Below are 20,696 nucleotides of genomic sequence, written 5' to 3'. Positions count from 1 at the left end.
AGTTATTCTTCTTGACGTTCAAAGAAACGTGGTTTAGACTGGGGAAGTTGAGAAGAATATGAAGTATGGATTACTTCATGGAGTATGGATTTTTCATTGACTGACATATGAATCATTGCTGTTCCATTATTATTTAATTGCTGTTAAATGATCTCTTGCTGTTTGCATCTCATGATTTAACTTGACCAGTTTTATTTTGGAAACATTCAAATCCAAAAATTGGATTTCGGCAGGTTAGATTCAATTAGAAATTTACACATCTGAAATAATCTCCGTCTTGGAAATATGCGCCAAATAATTTATAATTAAAACGTCCTCTTGATGTCGTAGCTTTAATGTTGATCTTTATCTCTTTATGTCTCAGAAACGAAGTAATCGTGTCAGATCAGATTTGACGGAAAGAATTGGACTTTAATGTGTAAAGAATTCGTTTATTTTAGAGAACCGATAAGCAAAATTCCAGGTTTTATATTAGATATGTGACCAAATATACATTGTGCAATATGCATTATTTGGACTGAAGAGATTTTGGGGATATTCATCCCAAATTGGTCCACGGCACACAACGACTACCAACTGTGTAGGGATCAGACTGCCTCCGAGACTTATTGAACTACATCATATCCACCTTCTTCTGCATATATGAGTACACAAACACCCGTGATTGGCTAGTATCAATGTGAATCTCTTGACTCCATTGGGATTCAAACTCGCAATCTCCCAATTCACAGCGTCAACCTTTTTCAGTTGCACCACTCAGGAGACCATCACTTGAGATCCTGCAGGGAGGTGCACAAGAAAGCCATGCAATTGAGGTTTTTATGTTCATAAAGAGCTTGTAAGTCTTGATTATGAAGCTAGCAGGCAGGATTCCCACCCTACTGTAACTACAATGCAAAAACCCCACAAAAAGACTTCAGGCTTTGGATAAGGGGGATGTATTTTACTTCTTTTTTTTTTCTCAGTATTTGCATGGGAAACAATTTAACAGAGGTACGCACGCATTTCTGGAGTTTAATAAAGTGACATTCTGCAAATTGCTATTTGATTTAATTTGAGAATGAAAATGACTTCTTTTTTCCAGCAGCCATGTTTTTTTTTTCTTTTTGTCTCTCAATAATGTTCAATATTTCATCTGTCTTCAGATTATTTGGATCTAATAAAATACATTTGATTATATTTAGATTCGATGGAAATTTAGACAGACCAACCATTACCTGATGTTTGAGGATTTTAACATTGTGCATTAGGATTTCTAATTTAAAGTCCATTTTTTTTTAGGTGTAATTTTTCTCAAAAACAACTTTTAGGGGTCTAATAATTAAAATATCATTCAGAATAGGACCGAATTCATTTCCTTTATAATACTGCTTATTTCTCTGGGATTTGCATCCAGAAAATGCTAGCTTATTGTTTTAAGCCAATATTGAACACTGAAGAATCAGAGAAAAAGATTTACTCAAGTAAAAGTCAGTGTATTGTTTATGCATCATGGTTTAACTAAAACAACTTTTGGATCTAGAGAAATATACTAATTAGATTAGTATATTTAGATTAGATTGAAATACTACTTATGTATCAGGATTTCTACAATTTTGACCTTTAACCTGTCATTTAAGGTTCTTCAAGGTAAATTAATTAGCCATAGAAACACATTTGTTTGCAATAATTTAAATACCAGATTATTTTGGATTAGACATTTTCCCTGTCTGCTTAGACGTCTCAATTTTAATGGCGGTTTGTGAAACAAGCCCTTCTTCCAGGTCTTTCTTTACTGAGGGCTTCCCAGTGCCTGTCCAAATTTGACATCCAGCTGTGAGAATGAGGTTTTATTGCTTACACACAGTCCCTCCATTGATGCGGCTTTTCTCCGCTGTTTTGCTCAAACCTGTCTCGAGCCTGTGTGGTAGTGAATGTACAGGACTGGACAGAAATGCGGCTCTATGTGCCTCGTTATATCCTTTTTCTTTTTACTGAGAGCAATTAAACTGTGATTGTAAATAGTGTCCTCAACAGCAGTGGAATAAACACAGGCCTGTTTTGTTAAATGGTCTACTGTTGTAGCAGTAATTCCACTACGAGAAGACTATTGCTTTGACATGGAATTCTATGCATTTTTCAGTTCTATGCATTTCCAGGTTCCAGTGATGTTCGATTTCCTGTTTACAGTCCGATGTTTTACCACAGTACTGATAAATATCTGTTTTATTTCAGGGTACAAACCTCAAAATGGTGGTTTGGGCCAAATGTTGATACCATCCAAAGGTACCATCAATCTCTTGAAAAACAAAGTTTAAAATCAAAACGATGTAAAATATGAATAAAATTTTGTAATGATCATTTATCTTAAAATTGTTTCTTGCTTTAGGATATGGTCACGGTCCACAGAATGCCAACGCCTACCAACCCAACACTAAAGCACAAGGTGAGAAATAAAACATTTCATGAATAGACATCATCTAATCTTCTCCTCTCATCACACTCTTTCCTCAAATTTTGATTCCATTTTATGATTATGTGAAAATATTGCTATCTAGAAAGTTCTACATGCTGCATATCAGGCTGGGATATATTAGCTAGCTAAATCTAACCAATGTAACAGCTTCCAATACAACTATGACTGTTAATCAAAACAGTAAAGAAAAAAAAAATTCAGGTTACACTTGTACATGTATTCCTAATTCCTTAAAGCTGTTCTGTCCGGCAACTCTCATTTGTATTGAACACTCGAGTGAGATATAGCTGAGGTGTCAGAAAAATATTCTAAACAGAATTTGCTTTTATAAAAAAGCAAATATCTATTCATTTTGAGCTCATATAACTTGTATTTAATTGATCATTATTGCTCTTATGGGTGTTAATTATTTTTTTTTTTAGTAAACTTGAGTATTAAAATTTCTTATTTTTGGTAAGTGATTTATTTATTTATATATTTCAGTTCAGTTTATGGAATTTCTTATGTTCAAGATTTATTTAATTATGCAAGTTTTTGTTTGGATATGTAACCGACCAGTGAAATATATGTAAATGTTTAGGAAAAAGCTTTTCGAAATTCTCAATTAATTTACAAGTTCATTCTAGGTACAGTTCTTAAACAATAATTAATATATATATATTAAAAAAACCCCAACCAAATATTTAAAATTTAACTAATAAAATAAAAATAGATTTAATAAAAGAAAAATATATGTAAGATATAATAAGTATGTTTGTTTATTTTCTCTTCATCAGGTTATGGACCTGCAGCACCTCAGCCCAATGGGAATGGAGCCAAAGGTAAATTTAAGTTAATACTGATGAGTTTGTGCAATGTTTATAGAACTTTCTTAAAGTTCTCTTAAAATGCATTTTTTTTTAAAGGTTATGGTGCTGCACAGGTTGCCGGAAATAGTGGAAAACCCAGTGGTAATTATTTTTAAAAAATTGTGTTTATCTTGATTAATTCAATTCAATTAAAGTTTACTTTTATTTGTATAGTAATTTCAACAATAGACATTGTCACAAAGCAGCTTTATAGTAAACTGTTATAATAATACATGGTATAAGATGTGAATTAATTGGCCTGAAGATAGATAAACATTCTGAAAGTTTATGGCTTTTGTAAGTTTGTGCCATGGAGGTTTTAAATAATGAAATAATTGTATATATGAGGTCCTTATAAAGGGTACGGTGCTGTACCTGCTGCTCTCGGAAATGGAAATGGAGCCAGACCCAATGGTGAATATAAACATGTCAAAACAAGTCATTTCTATATGAATTCCTCATCCGAATGCCAGCATGATATTACAGAACTATTAAATCGAAATAAACTATAATTATAGCTCTAGTTTAGAAAATGTTATATATTAAGATGCCAGGTGATATGGAATTGTATTGCTTGCTAGTTTAATTTGTAGATTTGATTAGGAACTTGAACAAAATAGAATATTGAGTATGAATACTGATATAACGTTAACATTTTACTCTGAATTATTGAGAAATCCTTCCAGTGTGAGGATTCTGTTAACACGTGCAGTAGTATCCTTGTAAATTCTGAAATATTATACCATAGGGTTATATTAGTTCATGTTTTACCAAATGTATCTTAGTACAGATTTTTATCTTGGCGAATTATAAAAAAGTCTGCTAGCATGAAAAAAAACAAAACAAACAAAAAAGAAAACGGGTATATGTAGTTTTATTTAGTATTATAAGAAGATTTTTGTTTCCATACACAGTTTGTGCTATAGAGCTTCTAAATAATGAAAAATGTATTTGTCAGGTCCTTATAAAGGGTACGGTGCTGTACCTGCTGCTCTCGGAAATGGAAATGGCGCCAAACCCAATGGTGAATATAAACAATACTGCACGAATTCTTTTATTTGTATTTTTATTTTATTTTCAACAGAGAAATTAATTTTAAAATAGATTTAGAGGAATTTAGAGAGGATTTATTATTTAAAAAATCCTGTACTTTTGTAGTGTCTAAAGATATATGTGATATGTATGCTTTATAAACATATGCATGAGTAAAATGAGTACTTTACAACATATTAGCTATTAATTTTAGCCACAATTGTTATAATTAGTTAAAAGTTATAATTACTTTAGATTGGGCAGTTTGAAAGAAAAGGTATTGTGTGAATCAGCTATAGGTAAAAAAAAAAAAAAAACAATTGGTAAATTTATGAAATTGGATAATGGGTTTGATATTGGAATTGGACCTTTAGAGTTTATGGCTTTGTGCTGGCTTTGTACACCTTCCTTCAATGTGAATATTTTATTAACAAGTATAGTATGAGAATATTGAATAAGAACCTATGCAGTATGAAATGTAGCCAAAGTTCCAATTATAATTCATAAAACGTCATCTTTTTATACTATTTTTGTTAATAGGGTCTTAAAATGATCTGTAGCTAGATGAAACAAACTAATAGAGTCATGAACAAAAGTAGAATTTTCTAATATATAATGCTTGACGTGATTGGATGTTAAGTTGGAGGTTAAGTTGAACAGTTTTATTTTGTTGAACTTTATAAGAAGTAATCGACTAGCTGTTTTTTTTAGTATACAATATACAGTTTGTGCATCTGAGCTAGTAAATAATTAAATAATGTTGTTTTTTTTAGGTCCTTATAAAGGGTACGGTGCTGCACCTGCTTCTCTCGGAAATGGAAATGGAGCCAAACCTAATGGTGAATTATTTGATTTTTTCTTTATGTTGGAATTTATCAATTCCTACATAAAGTGAGCATGATGATACATGGCTGTTACATTTTAGTATAGCTTACATGTCAGGTAGTTACACATATGGAAATGTAATTCATTTTATTTATTTATTTTTTTAAAATAATTTACAGGTTATGGAAATAATGGCAAACCCAATGGTAAGTTCTGTACATTATAAGCATAATTACACTATATTTGATTATTGTTATAATAAATATCTTCAAAAGCAGAACATCCGGAACAGCAGCGTTAAACATCCATTATACATTAAAAATCAACTTAATACAGTGCAAATATAGTGAGCTGACCTTTAAAATGCTTTTAAAAAGTATCAGCTGGAAAGGGGTTTCATAAACACAGCACTTATGAATTATTAAGGAATTATACGAAAGGAAACTGAATTTCTATTTTCAGGTTTTGGTGCATTTTCAGCTGCGGCTAAAGGAAATGGAGGTAAACTACATATACATATATATCTAAATGAAACATCTATGGAGATTGACTAAAATCTAACATTTATTTCAGTTAACTAAGTAATTAAGTTATTTTTTGTTTGTAATTTTATTGTGCAGGTTACGGACCTGCACCTGTAGCTTCTAAAGGACGGGGACCCAAACACAACGGTACATTACAATTGTAATTATTCAACATATGTTAAATTTTCATATTTACAGTGGTGCTTGAAAAATATAGAATTGTCTATATATCTGCATAAATATGACCTAAAACATCATCAGATTTTTACACAAGTCCTAAAATTAGACAGTGTGAACCCAGTAAAACAAATGAGGCAAAAATATTGTACCTGGTCATTTATTCATTGAGGAAAATTATCCAATATTACATAGCTGTAATATTGGATTAGCAGTTTAATTGAAGGTGAAATTAGAGGCGGGTGTTTTCAATCAATGGGATGAGAATCAGGCGTGAGTGAGTGAGCACCCTGTTTTAATTAAAGGAACGGGTTCTATCAAAGTATGATCTTCACAACACGTGTTTGTGGAAGTGTATCATGGCACGAACAAAGGAGATTCCTGAGGACTTCAGAAAAAGAGTTGTTGAAGCTCATCAGGCTGGAAAAGGTCATAAACCCATCTCTAAAGAGTTTGGACATATTGTGTACAAATGGAGGAAATTTAAGACCATTATTCCCCTCCCCAGGAGTGGAGACCAACAAAGATCACTCCAAGAACAAGACGTGTAATAGTCCATGAGGTCACAAAGGAACCCTGAGTAACTTCTAAGCAACTAAAGGCCTCTTTCACATTGGCTAATATTAATGTTCATGAGTCCACCATCAGGAGAACACTGAACAACAATGGTGTGCATGGCAGGGTTGCAAGGAGAAAAGCACTGCTCTCCAAAAAGAACATCTGCAGTTTGCTAACAGTCACATTGACAAACCAGAAGGCTATTGGAAAAATGTTTTGTGGACGGATGGGACCAAAATAATTTTTTTTTAGTTTAAATAGGAAGGGTTATGTTTGGAGAAAGGAAAACACTGCATTTCAGCATAAGAACATTATTCCATTTGTGAAACATGGTGGTGGTAGTACCATAGTTTGGGTCTGTTTTTCAGCATCTGGGACTGGACGACTCGCCATCACTGATGGAACAATGAATTCTGAATTATACCAGCGAATTCTAAAGGAAAATGTCATCTGTCCATGAACTGAATCTGAAGAGAAAGTGGGTCATGCAGCAAGACGCATGACCCTAAGCACACAAATCTTTCTACCAAAGAATGTTTAAAGAAGAATAAAGTTAATGTTTTGGAACGGCAAAATCAACGTCCTGACCTTAATCCAATAGAAATGTTGTGGGAAGACCGCCAAGTCGAGGTGCAGGACTGATCAACAGTTACCGCAAACGTTTAGTTGCAGTTGTTGCTGCACAAGGGGGTCACACCAGATACTGAAAGCAGAGGTTCACATGCTTTTGCCACTCACAGATATGTAATATTGGATCGTTTTCCTCAATGAATAAATTACCATAAATATAATATTTTATCTCATTAGTTTAATTGGGTTCTCTTTATCTACTTTTAGGACTTTTTTGAAAATCTGATGATGCGTTAGGTCACATTTATACAGATATATAGAAAATTCGGTTCACAAACGGTTTCACAAACCTTGAAGCACCACTGTATATTCAAAACACATTAAAAATAAATAAATAAATAAAACACAATTCTAAAAAAAAACTCAATAGAATATTTAGTTCTTATATATTTGATACTGATGCATTTTATTTTGTTTATTTCCACCAGGCTATGGAGCTTCGCCTTTTACATCCAATGGCCAGAAAGCGAAGCCAAACCCAAATGGTCCCACTGTCTCATTTACATTATATTACATTAAATTACATTACAATATACAGTAGTACATAATATTACATTGTTACATTACATCATATTACACATTACAATATACACCGATCAGCCATAACCTTAAAACTACTGACAGGTGAAGTGAATAACATTGATTATCTTGTTACAATGGCACCTGTCAAGGGGTGAGATATATTGGGCAGCAAGTGAACAAGGACCTGAGCGACTTCACAAGGGCCAAATTGTGATGGCTAGATGACTGGATCAGCGTATCTCCAAAATGGCAGGTCCAAGGTCCAAAGTGGTCCAAGGAAGGACAACCGGTGAACCAGTGACAGGGTGATGGGCACCCAAGGCTCACTGATGCATGTGGGGCGTGAAGGCTAGCCCGTCTGATCTGATCCCACAGAAGAGCTACTGTAGCACAAACTTCTGAAAAAGTTCATGCTGGCTCCGATAGAAAGGAGTCAGAACACATAGTGGATCACAGCTTGCTGAGTATGGAGCTGTGTAGCTGCAGACCGGTCAGAGTGCCCATGCTGACCCCCTGTACACCACCGAAACACCTACAATAGGCATCAGAACTGGACCATGGAGCAATGGAAGAAGGTGGCTTGGTCTGAATCACATTTTCTTTTACATCATGTGGACGGCTGGGTGCGTATGTGCGTCACTTACCTGGGGAAGAGATGCCACCAGAGTGCACTATTGGAAGAAGGTGAGCTGGCAGAGGAAGTGTGATGCTCTGGGGAATGTTCTGCTGGGAAACCTTGTGTCCTGGTATTCATGTGGATGTTACTTTGACACGTACCACCTACCTAAACATTGTTGCAAACGAAATGCACCCCTTCATGGCAACGTAATTCCCTAATGGCAATGGAGTCTTTCAGCAGGATGATGCGCCCGGAGACACTGCAAACACTGTTCAGGAACGGTTTGAGGAACATGACAAAGCGTTCAATGTTTTGACTCTGCCTCCGAATTCCCCAGATCTCAATCCGATCGAGCGTCTGTGGGATGTTCTGGACAAACAAATCCGATCCATGGAGGCCCCACCTTGCAACTTATAGGACTTAAAGGATCTGCTGCTAACATCTTAGTTCTAGATACCACAGCACACCTTCAGAGGTCTTGTAGAATCCATGCGTGGACGGGTCAGAGCTGTTTTTGGGTTTACTCAATATTATGCAGGAGGTTTTAATGTTATGGCTGATCGGTGTATTACATTATATTATATTATTATTATATTATTACATCATAATTCGTTACATTGAGCCCATTTCAGAACCTTGATGAGTTACTACTACTCTATTTAATCTTATTTTATCTTGTAGAAGTTTACGCTTGAATTTTTTTTACGACAGGAGGTTATGGGTCCAAGCCAAATAAGTCTGGATATGGAGCACAACCTTCATATGGTATGATGTTTTTTTTTGTTGTTATTTGTTTTTTTTTTGTTTTTTTTACGTGTTTTTATTAGATTAAATAAAATGAAATATATAGTTATTATAAGCATCATATTTCCTTGTATGACTATTTATATATATATATATATATATATATATATATATATATATATATATATATATATATATATATATATATATATATTTTTAGGTGGATTTGGAGCAGGGATGAGAATAGCACCACAAATGGCCTACAAAGGACGAGGAGGTGAGCAAATTAGCTCATTTATACCTTTGACACAAACTGATAGGCATTAATTAAATATAGTTGTTTTTTTTTTTGCAGGCTATGGGCAAGGAAACGGATATGACCAGGCAGATTCTTCATTCGCAGGTGAGCTTAATTCCTGTGTGTATTAAAATATATATGGAGTGTAATGCTAAATCATGGTATACATTTATAAAATATCAGGTTTTCCCTATGCCAGCTTATATTCATGTAGATATAAATATTTCCTTGAATAATTGTGTGTCCAGGCTACAGAAACGGACCGGCTGCTTATCCCCAAACTGGAGCCAGTCTCGGTATTCATCATTTCACCTTTCTGAAATATAAATGCGTGCTGTAGAATGTCCTGAAACTTTTTTTATAATTATTTTACCGTGTAGGTGGAGGATACTTGAATGGAGCAAAAGCTGCCAAACCTGGTAATGATTTTGTAGTCTGATATCTAAAATGTATAATAAAATGTCAGTTCCTGTGCATGATAAGTGATATTTTCCAGGTTATGGTGGTGGACCTTTGGCACAGAGTGGAGGAGCAGCCAAGCCCAATGGTACGAAAGTTGTTTTTTTTTTTAGTAGTAGTATATAAAATTTAGAAATGTGCTTCTTTTCCTGGTACAGGTAAAGAACATCACTTCATATTTTTTTCCATCCATCATAATCCACAATTGAACAGAATATGGATTTGGCCTTTTTTTAAAAATTATTTTTTTAAACAGGCTATGGTCCAGTCGCTGGTGGTCCGAATGCACAGGGAGCAAAACCTGCAGGTAAAGCTGGTACAAAATTGGCATTAAATATCATAAACGTTAAAATAAGGATGAGGAGTGGGGTTAGTGCACATAGCACTAATAACTGTTAGTAGTAATAGTCTTCATAGTAAAAATTGGTGCTGCTCCAAGTTTTAATTACAATGTCATTATGATATTGTCTAATCTTATCAAAAGTGAAATTGGACTGTATGTGTGTATACATCCACCCATACTGCTCTCTCATCATATCATTCTCAGGATACGGAGGCACCAAAGGACCCAAAGCAGGTAAATTATAGCTAAATACAGCAGATGTTTCCAGAATTCAGAACTCTAACACCATGTACTTTTCATATCGTGTCATCACTGATTGGATATTTGTGGATATCAGGATATGCTGGATATCCCAATGGAGCTGGAATTAAAGGACCGAAACCAGGTAAAGTCTGCATCCCTGGAAAATAATTTAAAGCTTAAAATAAGGTTTTGGGGGCCAGTTTTCATATTTTATCCCTTTGATGTACATTATGCTAGGTTACGGTGGTTTGCCCACAGGTTACGGACAGAGATCCAATGGTAAATACGCTAAATTGACCTTTTACACATCATGTTAAGTTATGTATAGAAAATGGAACATATTGACATTAGATATTAATAAGGCAGACTGATCTAATTTGGTATTTCTATATTTCTCAAAGGATATGGAGGTTATCCCAATGGGGGCGCTAAAGCACCTAAGCCAGGTAAACTGTCTGTCTTTGGAGATGATTGTCAGTATTGGTATAGACCGATGAAGGTAATAAACATCCAGTAAGTAAATATGAGAATAACTCTGTCTGTAATCTCCTGCATAGGGTATGGTGTTGGTGCTGGAGTTGGTAATGGAGGACCAAGTAATGGACAAGGAGCCAAGCCCAATGGTAAATCAGCCAGAAGTCATTTAGAGAATATTTTCATGATGTAACCATATATAGATATAGATATTATACAGTATATACTCCAAAATTATTGGCCTATTTTGTAATGGACCTAATTGAGTTTAATCATATTTTTTGAACAAATATTTATGCATTTATTAAGTCCATTGCCTAATTTGTGTAGGTCTAAAAACCATCTGTTGAAAATTCTGTGGTTATTCCCATTGTAATGGATGAGAACTGGTTTTCTTTTGCATATGTGCAACCTCACGTGTATACCCCAGGGAAACAATACATGGTAAAGGGCAACAACAGAGTTCTTAGGGACTGAGAGTAATTGAAAATGAATTTGTTTGCATTTTTTCCTTATAGGTGTCAATATTCATAGCACATACTGTATATTTTCGAGAGAAAATACTATTATTTGGAGGAGAAAAAAAAGGGAGTTTTTATGTGAGTGGGAGATTTGTAATGTTTATTTTGTGCAAGAATATTTATATGAAGGGTGCCAATAATTTTGGAGAGCCCTGGTGGGAAGCAGTATGCAGGTCTCCTGAAACGGGTATTATTTCTCCCGTTGCAGGGTATACCCCGGGGTATATTTGCAAATTATTAATATTTAGTATTTCCAATATATCCTGTGGTTCCCAGGTTATGGTGTACTAAAAGTTAAACCTGGTAATTTATGCTACATATATCTGTGTGTGTGTTTTTGTAGCATGTACCTGAGTTTTGTCTTTTTGTTTTTTAAACAGACATAACACGGCTGATTTGTTAATGTTGATTCGGTTCGCAGGGGGCGGGGGGTGGGGTGAAGGGTCATGGTGAACCACGGTGGCTTAGTGTTTAGCACATTTGCCTACCACCTCTGGGGTTGGGGGCTCGAATTCTGCCTCTGCCCTGCGTGTGCGGAGCGTGGATGTTCTGCCTGTGCTTTGGGGGTTTCATCCGGGTACTCTGGTTTCCGTCCCCAGTCCAAAGACATGCGTTGTATGCTGACTGGCATTTCCAAATTGTCCATAGTGTGCGAGTGGGTGTGGGAATTTGTGTGTGATGTTGCAGTTGTTTTGCTAAAAGGTCTGGTTAGGTCCACCATGTTATATGTTTTGCTTCATAAAATGAATTATGAATTTTTTGTATTCCCCATGGTAGCGGTTCTCAAATCTAGTCCTTTAGTCAAGCGCTGCACAGTTTAAAGTGCTCTCTAATCCCAACATATTTGATCTAAACCATGTAAAGGATTAATAATCAGATGGAGATGTGATGAATCAAAGTTACTGTTAGCACCATATTAATTTATAGCTGCACTATTGTCAGAGCTGTTGTTATTGAGAATTAATCAACACCTTCTGACCAATAAGACTCCAACATTCAAATACACCATATATTAGGGCAGTGGGTTCCTGTGACTGAATTTGAGAACCACTGTACAAGGGAGCATGATATTTGTTCCAGTTTGTGGTAATATTTCTTCGACTTCTAGGATATGGCCCTGTAGCAAATGGAAATGAGAAAGGGCCCAAAGGAAAAAGCCTTAGCCCTGAAGCCCCAAGTCTTCCATCAGTAACAGGGTACACCAAAGGAGTTGCACAGCCAGCTAAACCTGAGCCTACCATAGGAGTACCTACTGCACTGCCACCCACCAAGAGAATGCCATTAATGTCAAGTTGGAAGGGCCCAAAACCTCAGGTTCCACAAGGCTACCCATCTAAGCCAATAGTGCAAGAGCAGGCTCCAGTGAATCTACAGAATAAAGCACCCAAACCTGAACAATATGTCACACAAGGACAAGCTCCGTTCCCAGAGCTTGCACCCCTCATTCCTCAGGGTAAAGGTCCAAAGCCAGCCACCCAACTAGCTCCAGAAATTCCTCAAGGAAATCCTCAGAAACCAGTTGCTCCTGCTTTACTTCCATTCACTCAACCAGAGAAAGCCCCAAAGCCAGTTGCTCAAGACCAACAGCTTGTTGCACCAGTGTATCCACAGGGGAATGGTCCAAAGCCAGTTGCTTCACAACCAGCTGTTCCACAAGGTAAAGGTCCCAAACCTGTTGCTCCGGTCCTTGAGATTCCACAAACGAAAGATCCCAAACCTGTAGCACCAGAACCAGATGCACTACAGACAGCAGGTCTTCCACTTACCCTTGAACCAACCCCTGCTATGCCTCAGATGAAGGGTCCAAAAGTAGCAAATCCTGGTAAAAGCCTGTCGGTCGATAAATCATGCATGTCCTGCCTGTTAAAGGTCTTGACTAAAATGGATCATGGATGTTCTTTAACTCTTACAAAACTTCAAAGTTACATACAAGTCCGTAAATCCAGTGTGCTTTTTTCTTCTAACCAGAGAGGTCCCACTATTGCTAACTTATTTAATCATACTAATCACTTTGATTCTGACAGTTTTTACCCTTAGGATACTTACTTGTTCTATTTGTATGTTCAGTTCTTGTCTGAAAATGGTCAGGTTTTGAGCATACTTCTTTGCTACTGCCATACAGTAAAATCACAGTAGTACATTTTATTGAACTATGGCCTGGATGTATATCCTTCCTTTTTTGTATATAGTTTACTGCCCTGAGTCCATTTTGGTCTTCAGTGATTGTGAAGCAAACCATGATGTGATATCACTGCAGATTCCAACATATAAAGCACTAAATCGAAATCACTGGATCACAGGAAGCAAATGTCCCAAAAGACTGTTTGAATATACAGTATATAGCAGAAAGCTTTATCTTACAGTAGGCTGGTGACTACAGTAGTGCCCAGTGTGAGGAACTTATAAACCAATTCGGTCATTGATATAACACATGAGGGTATCTCGTTTACTCACCACTAGACATATGTACAATAAGTATAGACTTCCTGGGCCATGGGTGAAGCATCTGAGGCTGAGATTAGACAGTCAGCGCTGTTGTTCTGTAATTGACATTTGGTATGTATACTATATATGAGGTGATTTTATTTCTAACCAGCAGTATTGGTGTAAATGTCTGACTCAGTCCATGCCCAGTCTTATATTTGGTGGCTTCTCCTCTACATATATATAGACTAATACAGTATATACAGACTAATTGGCAGGGTGTACATCTATGCTCAAAACCTAAATCCATATTTCAGCTCAGAATTTTAAAGCACTGATTTAAAAAATGCTTATTTTTTTTAATGCTACCTGATTTTAATGGATGTTATGTAGATTGTGGACTTGGAGTGTCTGGACAATGGACTAAGCTGCCCAGTCCTGGTAAACACTGATCATTTAAATCTTTTTTTGTTGTTGTTGTTTTTGTCTGTTTGTTTTTTGTAGTGAAATAAAAGAGCATGATACTGATTCGCATGATCATGTTCCATTTATTTAGGTTGTTTGTCTTTATGCATGACTGTAATGGGTTCTTGCATGGGTTCTTCATGCTCTTAAAAAATGTGAAACGATAGGTGAACCACTTGTCATTCATTGCTTCCTAAATTAAACTGTGTGTTTATTTCCTTTTATTTGTACTCCATACTGATCTTCTTAACCTGTGAATCTAATTACACTAAACTGTAGCATTTTTCCCTTGTTGTATTTTTGTTTATGTAGTTTTTGTTCCGTAATAATGAAACGTATTACAGTTGCAGTCTTCGTTGTAGGACGGTGTCCTGCTTTTCAGCGAATAATATTGTGTTTTGCTGCATGTATGTTCAAACGAATGAATCTTCTTCCAAAGTTCATTTTGTGCCTCTAATATCTTGACCTGAGAAACAGTACGAGAAAATGTTCCCGTGTAGAACCACAATGGAATTTGTGTTAATGTATTTTGCTATAATAAAATATGTTTATTTACAGGATATGGTCCTGGACCGTGGTTCCCAAACAGTGGAGGAGCCAAGGCCTCAAAACCAGGTCAATGAACATACACTGACTGCATACAAACTTACATCACTCTTTATTGCATCTTCTTTTTGATTGTAAGAAATGAGACTGAACTTTAAAGTTAGGAAATAAACGTTAATGCTTTGGCATAGCATGTGCAATAACGGGGTGGTGGGGGTTAGGGGTGGTAACTTTAGCACTACTACACTAACACTAAAGCACACTTGAAAATAATCTGAATTTATGTCATTGCAGGCGCGTTTATTTTTGACCGCTGAAAGATGACGGGAGCGTTTTTTTTTACTTGCGTCCAACCAAAGCAGTAACACCAAAGCAGTTTACCCTTGTATCTGCACAAATACGTGTATATACATAAAAATGAGGTTTAGCTAGTCAGAAATTTTGTGTGGAGATAAAACATCAACAACATTGAATTGTTCATACTACAGTTGATTCACTTTAAATGATTTGTTAGAAAATAAATATATAAATAAATTCTCCTGTAATTTTGCCCACAGTTTGAAGGATAAGCTGACCGAGCAGTCATCTGCTACACTTACGGCTCGTTTTAAATTTATTCATAATTTTATACGCCGAATCCTCCGAAGGGACAAAAATATGTAGTAATTCCAGTCATATTTATGTATTTTAATATTGGCCTCAAATGGCATTCAGACATACTCTGGCCTGTCTGTGGTCTAAATATGAATAAGTGCGATTTCTGTATGAAATCCTAACTACCCATGCTTAATTCAGCTTTCGAATACAGTCCAATCAGTCCAATAAGTTATTTACTGCACTTTTTCTCTATTATTTAGGTCCAGGATATGGCCCTAAACTCAAACAGCCAGGTAACCAGCCAGGTTTTCCAGCTACACACATTTTACTAAACATACTTTTTAAAAAAAGAAAAGAAAAAGAAAAGATTATTTTGATTATAATTAAGCTAACTGGACCACTGTATAATATAATATCCCTTTGTATCCAGGCTACGTTAATCCAGGAGCAGGATACGGATATGGCAACGGTGAGACCTATTAATTTATTTAAAAAATCAGACTTATCATAAAATACACAACTTTGGATGTATTACAAAGGCAAATCTGGTACGGTCTAAGTCTAAGTCTAAGTGTTATTCCCTAGCAGAGCATCCATGTATAATGTTAATTCATATTTGAAGGGTGAATTTCAGCCTGAAAACTTTAGGAAGCATCGTATCTCAGACCAGATCACCTGGTTACAGTAGACCGAAATTAAATGTATCCTCTGGGAAAATATATAAACGATCAAAAACAGTGTTTTGACGTCATATGAAAGATCTTATTCGCTGTCATTTAACTGATGAGCCCCATTATTGGAAAAATACATCATTTGAAATCTGGATCTTTTTTAGGTGGAGCAGGACAGCTACCGTATAACGGTGCCCCCATCATCCCCGCTCGACTGGATGGTAATATCTATCTATCTATCTATCTATATATATATATATATATATATATATATATATATATATATATATATATATACATATACAGTATATGCGTGTATGTGTGATGGTCATATGAGCGTGAGCCTTGTTTTGAAGCAGGAACCAGTCCAATCGAACCGCAGACGGCTGAACTCGGGCCTGAGGTGAAATCTGGCCATGCATACGGTGCGTTTATGCCACATGCTCACATCAGAGTTCACGTTTCAGACGTTTATTTATTGATAAGTGTCGGTATTCTGCTCTGACAGGTGGGCCATACGGAGCTCAGCCAATGGGATTAGGCTCCGAGGGAAAGCCTCAAGTCAGATATGGTAAATCATGTAGAATACTTCACTTTCAAATGACAAATTCATTCACCTCGCACTTTGTTCAAGGCAACGCTCTCCGTTCTCTCCTAGGGATCGGCGGCCTCCTTTTTGGCGGCTCGCCCACAGGATACAACTCCAATCCGTACGGGAAATACGGTGTGGCTCGGGAAAGTTCATATTCATATATGGAATATTATAGAATATTTATATACCTGATTTAATTGATTAAACTTTAGCTCATTAACAATGAAAACAGAACGTAACTCGCTGACTCATTTAACAAGCAAATATACACAGCTTAATTAGCTAACTGACCAAATTGTCGGAAAACCTAACGTTATGGTTTTACCTCGGATTGTTACAAAGTGCTGACACTGGAGACTCCTTACATAAATGTTAATTAACCCCCCCCACCCAGGTAATCCCGATGCTGCATCGCCTTATGGTTCTAAAGCAGCCGGAAACTACAATCCGCTGGAATTTAACGCCAATCCCAAATCTGCTGGGAAATACAGTGAGTTCACGTGACAAACTTTGCTTCTTCTCTACTTCAAAAACTATGACCAAGAACTATCTGTGAGTCTCTCTCTCTCTATCATCAGGTATGGGAGGCTCTCCGTACACTGCTAGCACTAGTGACTCTGGAAAATATGGTAATTGCTTTACATTACATGGTTTATCTTCATCTTTTCCCTCACTATTTGTCTAACTTTTGACCTCTGACTCTGTATTAGGACCTTATGGTGGCCAGCAGCTTGGTTTGCAAGCTGTCGCTGGGAATTCTGGGAAATACGGTAAAGCTTTGTGATTTTACAATGTAATGGTAAGTAATGTTACGACATTAAAAAAAAAATGTCTCTCTCTCTGTATCTCTCTCTGTATGTGTCTCTCTTGATTTAGGCCAGTCTGTTGGACCCTACGATCCGGAGCCGATCAGTCTCGGTGGTGATGCTAAATCATCTGGAAAATATGGTAACATCAAATGGGACATTCGCATTATTTGTCTTTGTACCACAGAATGCTGAATTCTGGATTCTGACTGGGCAGAAAGTTTCGCTGATATTCAGACACATTAAATGATAATCACTAACTATAGATGGATAAAAAAGTATGATAATCGATTAAAAACTCCACATACTGTATGTTTTCCAGGCAATCCATCGCTTCCATTTGAGGCCCTCGGTCCAGTCACTGATGGTCAGTCCATCGATCAGCCCGGTACGACACTCACTTACACCGCCTCCTAATCCCTACTCCCTATTCCCTACGTAGAATCATTTCAGTTTTGGATTTGGTTCACCATTTGTCACATTTGGGGCATGTCCCAAACCACACTACCTAGTCCACGTAAACACTATCATCAGTTCACTCTGGAGTTGTGCCAAACCACTCACCCTATTCACTATATAGGCCACATTAACACCATCATCGGTCCAATGTGGACACTTCCCAATCCACATGCCCTATTCACTATATAGGCCACATTAACACCATCACCAATTCAAAGTGGATATGTCCCAAACCACTCAACCTATTCAGTATATAGGCCACATTAACACCATCACCAATTCAAAGTGGATATGTCCCAAACCACTCAACGTATTCAGTATATAGGCCACATTAACACTATCATCAGTTCACTGTGGACATGTTCTAAACCACACACCCTATTCAGTATATAGGTCACATTAAGACTATCATCAATCAACGTTGGGTGTGTCCCAAACCACTCACCCTATTCAGTATATAGGTCACATTAAGACTATCATCAATCAACGTTGGGTGTGTCCCAAACCACTCACTCTATTCAGTATATAGGTCACATTAAGACTATCATCAATCAACGTTGGGTGTGTCCCAAACCACTCACCCTATTCAGTATATAGATCACATTAAGACTATCATCAGTCAATGTTGGGTGTGTCCCAAACCACTCATCCTATTCACTATATAGGCCACATTAACACTATCACTGGACGCTTCCCAATCCACATGCCCTATTCACTATATAGGCATGTAAACACTGTCATCAATCGTGTCCCAAACTGCACAGTCTATTCATTATTAATGTATTCACCATGACGCATACCATAAATCCCCATAATCCTTCACTCTCTGTGTGCAGTGCTGCAATATGAAGCTCCTGCTATTGATGGATTGAAGTCTGTAGATCAGTTCGGTTAGTCGTTTTCATACTTTAATATTTTAATGCTATTGCTAATCCATGTCTCAACCTGCATATTAAGTGTGCGTGTGTGTGTGTGTTCAGGAGATGGAGAGGTGCAGCCCCAACCTATTGCTCCTCTGCTAGATGATCGAGTTGGAGAAGGTATTGTAGAACTAACCAAACCAGAGTTATACATTTATTCTATGTTTAACTGTTGATCAAACCATTCCTTTTTTACAAGATGGTACATTCCAAATTTGTGGTGAGCAATTTTCAATTACCAAAAGAAATTCTACAGACTCGTTTGTTTGTTTTTTTTTTTTTTTACAGGGCCAGCCTCTTATATCAAGGGAGGAGTCCGAGCTGAAGGTAAACACTCACACTGTTGTACACGACACACACACACAAATCTCACTACAAATTTGTGCTTTTAATTTTCAGCAATTTTTAGTGATTCATGTGCAATAATTTTCAGCATGTCACAAATGTTTCATTGACACTTTTCACATTTTATTTTTGTCGAGACATTAAAGGTGCAGTATGTAACTTTTGGAATGTGTGAATACTGGAGACCTCTCTGGTGGAAATATGTTATTGTAGGCAACTCATGGAAGAAAATTCCATAACATTTGTTGTTTGTTGTGTCATTTTTAGCATGCAACAGTACAGATACTGTTGCATGCTAAAAATGACACAACAAACAACAAATGTTATGGAATTTTCTTCCATGAGTTGCCTACAATAACATATAAATATGTAATAATAAATTAATTAATCAGATTAATTATTTTTCCTATGATGCGACAGTTGCTCCATAATTTCATTCCATTCTCTTCATTTTCCCGTTTATTTATTGCTGTCTCTTTGCCCCTGCCCTCACTGACGGCCCCCTCGCCGGCTCAGCAGTGTCTCTAGAAAACCCTGCCTTCTCGCCGGTGGACACGCCCACTGAAGCAGCGACACCGCAGCACATTCCCGTTCAGCAGAACCTCAAAGGCCCACAGCTACCCCAGTCCTGGACAGGTATAAAAAAACCCAAAATCATCTCTATATGTAGTTGATAATCTTTAACAGTACTTTGCATTAAATATTCACTCTGTTTAGGAGGCAAGGAGCTGACACACGACCTGAAAGGATTCTTCGGCAATGGATATCACGGTAAGATCTCAGACGCTGCGTCCGATCGGCGTCTTTAATTCACACAATTCAATTATGGGGACCCCTCTGGTGGAAATATATTACTGCACACAACTCGTGGAAGAAAATTTCATAACGTTAATTGCAAGAACACGTAGTTTTTGTGTGTGTGTGGTTTTTTTTTTAAACTGACTTAATTATTCTGTCATGCTCAATTTTAACAGAAAAAAGTTATTTACTGCAGCTTTAATTTATTATCCTTAACAACATCAATGAATTTACATCCGTCATAACTGTATATTTTTCTACCTTTTTTTTTCAGGTTGATCCTGAAGAAGAGGGAACAAACGTGTGTCCTGTTGTTGTTGATGTTTTATATTGTTTTGTTTTTTTAGTAATTATTGTAAATTTATCACTGTCTATTTTTTAATTTTGAACCTATATCCTCCCTCCTTTAACATACCAAATAAATTAAGAATAAAACATATTTTTAGGGCCACATAGTGATATTGCAGGATTATTATTTCCAAAATATTTCATATTTTCCAGGCAGATGATGTGTGTCCCATACAGTGAACATAAATGTTTTTATGCCATATTGTTCTATTCTGCGTTCATTTCCTTTCCAAACCTTTCACTGTATCAGAAGTGCATGCTTTACTGTCTTATGTGTTTTATTTTGTAACTAAGCACAGGATAATTTATTGAGTATGGATTTCTTTCTGTAGCAAGAAGCTCTTTGATTTTTATAAAGTTCCATTTTTAATAAAAAAAAATGTTAAAAAAAAGAACAAGAAAAATGGAGGGACACTGAAGACTGCTCTTGGTTATGCGTGCTTTATTGCTTTA

General features: G+C 36.4%; 1 protein-coding gene across 1 annotated transcript; it reads left to right on the top strand.

Moving 5' to 3' along the window:
- Positions 1-2,246: 2,246 nt before the first annotated feature.
- Positions 2,247-20,174, top strand: cmn (calymmin). The gene is made up of 26 exons (XM_053640379.1): positions 2,247-2,265; positions 2,369-2,425; positions 3,232-3,276; positions 5,781-5,831; positions 9,729-9,779; positions 10,239-10,268; positions 10,372-10,419; positions 10,515-10,556; positions 10,679-10,723; positions 10,835-10,900; positions 12,381-13,094; positions 15,565-15,597; positions 15,735-15,773; positions 16,140-16,196; positions 16,484-16,546; positions 16,634-16,699; positions 16,962-17,057; positions 17,146-17,196; positions 17,278-17,337; positions 17,444-17,515; positions 17,696-17,761; positions 18,669-18,722; positions 18,813-18,872; positions 19,614-19,733; positions 19,815-19,868; positions 20,170-20,174. Exons 1-26 carry the CDS (start codon positions 2,247-2,249, stop codon positions 20,172-20,174), a joined length of 2,064 nt encoding a protein of 687 aa, XP_053496354.1.
- Positions 20,175-20,696: the final 522 nt, after the last annotated feature.

Source organism: Ictalurus furcatus, chromosome 13, assembly GCF_023375685.1.
Source record: "Ictalurus furcatus strain D&B chromosome 13, Billie_1.0, whole genome shotgun sequence".
Lineage (NCBI taxonomy): Eukaryota > Metazoa > Chordata > Actinopteri > Siluriformes > Ictaluridae > Ictalurus > Ictalurus furcatus.
The sequence above is the reverse complement of the archived record's forward strand: the minus strand, read 5'-3'. Positions and strand labels throughout refer to the sequence as shown.